Genomic DNA, 4,598 nt, shown 5'->3' on the forward strand with positions numbered 1-4,598 from the left:
TCCCCAGCTCCAGGCTCGTGCCCAGCTGCGGCTCGCAGGGCTCTTCCCCTCGGCATACTGGTGCGGGCAGGCACTGGTGGACGTCCCACTCTTCTGGACCCTGATGTGCCTCATGTTCGGGGTCTTGTTGCTCTTCAACCGTGTCTGGCCCTTGCCGGCCAGCACGCTTCTGCCTCTGGTGAGCCCTCTGCATGCACGAAAACAGGCAGCCACCAATCCCCCTCCCTCCTTTCACAGGGTGTTCTTGTTTTAAATGTTTTTAATTGAAACGAACTGCTCTAGGCAGGTTTTCGTATACCCACATCCATCTCCTTGTTGCTGACGTCAGTCTCTCTCTCTAGGTCATTTGTGTCATTGGTTACGGAATATCTCTTGTCCTCCTCGTCTATTTAATTGCCTTTAAATTTCGCACAGGACGAAGCAATCGTTACATTTGGTCTTTCATCTTAATTCTGGTAAGTGAAGTGAATCTTCACTCTGAAGTGTTTGATTTGCACATCTCACCACTTGAGGTTTCATTTCAAATTACACTGATATTCAGCAGAATAGCCCAAATCAGTGGCAAATAGCCTATTTTTTAGTAACAATATTGGAAATACATTTTCTGCTTTATTCCAGGTGAATTTCACTCTCTACATGCTCACTGACCTACACAACGTACTTTACTTCACCTTCTCCACTTTGATTCCTGTGTTTCCCCTGCTGGGCTGGTTGACCTTCTCTGTACCAGTGAGTAAACACATCCTACTAAATTCAATAATGGTCCTAACGGTGCAGACTGGAAAAGCAAGAGGCGCTTTCCAAATTCCCCGTCCCAAAGTGCCAACTGTCAGAAAGACAAAGAATGAGAGGAGAACAGGAGAAGAAAAGGTCCAGGCTGTGGAGTGAGAGAAGGGACCAAGATCTGATTCGTTAATCCTTTGTTTGATTGGGATATTTTTGGGTTTTTTGGTTACAAAAAGCTGTTCCAATGGCTGCATTTTGGCAGCCGGGGTAGTGTGGGGAAGGGAGCAGTGGTGGTAGAGTAGGAAGACGTGGAGGGATGAAGTGAGCTGAGAGAGGAGGTGAAAAGACTGGGAGGAGAGAAGCAATGATGGAAAAGGTCGATCTAACCTGGCTGATTTTTGAGGCACCCCTGAATTAGCTGTAGCCAAGGAAGCCACAGCGTTTTGAGGCAGTATGAACCCAGAAAGATAAGTCCGGATCAAAGCTCCTCAATCCAATCCTGCAGAAAGCAAGCATCCCTACATCCCACTCTTGCTCCGACCCTGCACTGTGCTAAGGAATTTTTCTAATTGCCTGATATTTTTCTCTTGTAGCGTTTTTCAGTGTTCTACAATGGTGATCTTCTTCAGTCCTGGAACCACATCTTTGTAGCTGTCTTTGCAGTAAGGAGCGATTTGGTGGTGGTGGTTTTGGAAAGGATGACCGTTCTAGTGGGATGGACTTGCACTGGGCTTGTGTATCTCTCCCCGTAAATAACGCGTGGGTTATGTGGCCAAGGTTTCACATTAATTGTTGGCAGGGGAGGTACATCCAGGTCATCATGGACTCATGTCTCGTGTGACCCCTGGATGTGGTACCTTAGGTGGGAAAATGGGGAGGGGGTGGAGCTCATATATAAGGCAGAGATGTTATTAATCAACTAATCAGTCTAATGCTGCTTCTACAAAAGAAAGATGTCATCTCTGGTCCTGTAGGATGCCTCACAGATATTCTGAGCTCACACTGCAGTTTGAAGTCAAGGCTTTTGCAAATTATGGAAAAGGATGCAAAGCATCAATTTAACTCCTTCCCCTTTTGGACCTATATGCCTACCTTTTCAATAGCTGGAGTAGATGAGTTAGGTCCCTGCATCCCCTTATAATTAAACTTAACCGAGTGTGTTGTTACTTTGTCTCCATACAAACCAAATTCATTTTGCTTTTTAGCCTTACATCCACTGTGTGATTTTTGCTTTTCTCCTACGCTGTTTGGAGATGAGATACGGAGAAGCAGTTACGAGACTTGATCCTGTCTTCAGGTGTGTCCCAGGCAGCCGGGTGTCGGGGTCCCTTGCAAGCCACGGTTATCCTGCTCTGCAGGGGGGCTGGGTGCTGCACAGCCAGGCAGGACCCTCCTGGCTCACCCCCAACAGCAGGAGGAGTGAGCTTAAAAACATTTTGCAAAATGTGGATAAAGCCTGTATTTTTATTTTTAACCACTTTGTCTGGAAGGGAGGAAATAGAAAAGGAGGGGTATTTTTATTCCTTTGGGCCATTTCAGTTTCTGACTTTACTTACTGGAGTTTCCCTCAGTGTGTCTGGAGGCAAATTCCCACCCAGCGTGTTGCAATAGAAGGTCAGTTGAACTAGTGTCCTAGAGAGTAATAAATGTGATTTAAGCTTTTTTTTTTTTTAATTCATACATGAGGCTTCAGGACATTTCACTACAGCTGGCTAAATTAGTGGTTACAAATGGAAATCCAACATTCGACCTCCTTTTCAAAGGTGTTGGTATTGCTCTTTGCAGGATGGAGGCTTTCCCTGTAGTCTGCTACCTGCTCTCTGCTTATCTGTCACCAACAGCATGTGACTGACCACCTATGTCATGTGGGAAAGGATTTGTAGAAAATCTTGAATTGTCAAACATTAACAAATGTGACTCAGCTGGGAGTTAAATACCCAAATGCCTTTGAAAACCTGCCCCGTGTGTCTTAATTCCCCTTGAACAGATCGTTGGTGTGTGTCGAGCAGGGGACCAGTCAATACCTAGTGATGAAAGAAAAGCTAAAGCTGGCCTTTATTTTCTCCTGCATGCCAGTGGGATTTTGTTTTTTTTCCTGTGAATAAATATTTGTGCAAACGCTGTCTGCGGAACAGCTCCCTGAATTCAAATAAATCACGCAGGGCGCTGCATTGGCACTTCCCTGGGAACAAACTCATAAATCTGAGCCTTTTTGGAAGTGATTCCCAGTGACACCATCTCTCCTCCTCCTCTGCCCATAGGATCCAGCGGAGGAGAGCAGTGACCCACCAGAACAGGGACCCCCCCGGGGAGGAGTCCCCAGAAGTCCAGGCTGAGAGGGAGCGGGTGCGGAGCGTGATGGCCTCGCTGCAGCAGGAGGAGGTGAAACCAGCCTTCCCGCTTGTTTTCTTTTTTATTCTCCATCTTCAGGTCTGTCTTTGCTTTGTTAGCTCATGCATTTATTATTTACTGATGTCCCAAGTGCGCATCCAGCCCTCGGTCCCCCTGGCAGCAGAGGGATTTTAGCTGGCACTAAATATTTATTCTCATTATGCTTTTTTTTTTTCCTGTTGCTCTGTTTCCTGGACTTTTAATGTAGAAATTTCCTCTGTAAAGAGTCATACTTAATGGTAAGAACAGATGAGCTGTCTCATGGGATAGGAGGAGAGTTTTTATTTCCCTCTTCATCTCTTTGCAGGAGTCAGTCATCGTTGTCAACAGTTTGCGCAAGGAGTATGAAGACAAGAAAGCCAGTTCCATCTTTAAGAAAAAGAAGAAAGTGGCTGTCAAAAACCTCTCTTTTAGTGTTAAAAAAGGTTGAAGTATTTTGCTGCACCCCCTTATAAAAGACTAAAATCTAATGTGAAGGTCACACTTGTAGACAGTATATTTGTTAAAACTTTCTTGTGGGCAACCAGACCCAATGCACCTGGGCTCCTGCATTCATGGATTTAATTTATGGGGATAAGTTAATGAACAGCCCTTTCTCTGACTGTGCTGTTAGATATTGCCTAGTGCACAGGGAAGAAGATCTTATTGACAATAATTATTATTAACAGTTCTTGCATATTTATTCCAGGAGAAGTATTAGGTCTCTTAGGACCCAGTGGAGCTGGAAAAAGCACAACTATAAACTTGATTTCTGGAGACGTAACGGTGACTGCCGGGGAGGTAGGTGATTCCTTTGGAGCAGCTGGGGGGATGTCCTTGGTGCCTTTATAAACTGAGGATGTGATAAGGGAAGGTGGTAACACAGCCCTTAGTCAGGGAATTCATGTACGTGTAACCCTGGATATTTACAGAAGGAAGAAGAAAGGGTTGATTTACTCAAAGCACATTCTAGTTTTCATCAAAATCGATGTTACAGATTTAGGGGTTTGAGCTACACAAAATCTTTGGTGTGAGTTTGAAACCCATCGTGAAATTTCACAAGCCTTGTAAGAAATGTTGACATCTTTTTAAAAAAAAAAAAAAAATAAATACACTCTTCATAAACAGCCTTGCAACACCAGGAAATTGAAAACGAATGTGAACGGGGTTGGGTTAGTAAGAATCCGTCACTTAATTATGTGCAGGATGATTAATGACATGTGCTGGGAAGGGGAAATACCATTGCTGTTACAGATTTGGGACCGAATGTTTGAAATAGAGAAGTTTTACTAGGAAAAGATGGTCTCATGTTGGTCCAATTCCCAAAGTTTTATGGTGGTAAATACTGTTTGGTTTGGTGAAAACACCCTCCTGGATTCAGGTGGGCAGAAGCTGGGATGGGTGGAGATGCTCGCTCCAGTGATGCTGGACATCCCATCTCATCTCCTCATGAGACAGGACAAAACATTACCGTGTTTCCAAGAGGTTCATTGGCTCACCCC

General features: G+C 44.6%; 1 protein-coding gene across 1 annotated transcript in view; it reads left to right on the top strand.

Moving 5' to 3' along the window:
• The window catches only part of LOC104462649 (ATP-binding cassette sub-family A member 9-like), a gene marked incomplete at its 5' end in the record, with an annotated part of 22,318 nt that overhangs the window by 14,784 nt on the left and 2,936 nt on the right, over window positions 1–4,598 (top strand). The window contains 8 exon segments of the mRNA XM_010074684.1: window positions 8–178; window positions 342–455; window positions 619–729; window positions 1,320–1,388; window positions 1,932–2,023; window positions 2,988–3,108; window positions 3,428–3,542; window positions 3,806–3,899. Coding sequence (XP_010072986.1) covers window positions 8–178; window positions 342–455; window positions 619–729; window positions 1,320–1,388; window positions 1,932–2,023; window positions 2,988–3,108; window positions 3,428–3,542; window positions 3,806–3,899 — 887 coding nt within the window.

The sequence above is a fragment of the Pterocles gutturalis genome, unplaced genomic scaffold, assembly GCF_000699245.1.
Source record: "Pterocles gutturalis isolate BGI_N339 unplaced genomic scaffold, ASM69924v1 scaffold32242, whole genome shotgun sequence".
Taxonomy (NCBI): domain Eukaryota; kingdom Metazoa; phylum Chordata; class Aves; order Pterocliformes; family Pteroclidae; genus Pterocles; species Pterocles gutturalis.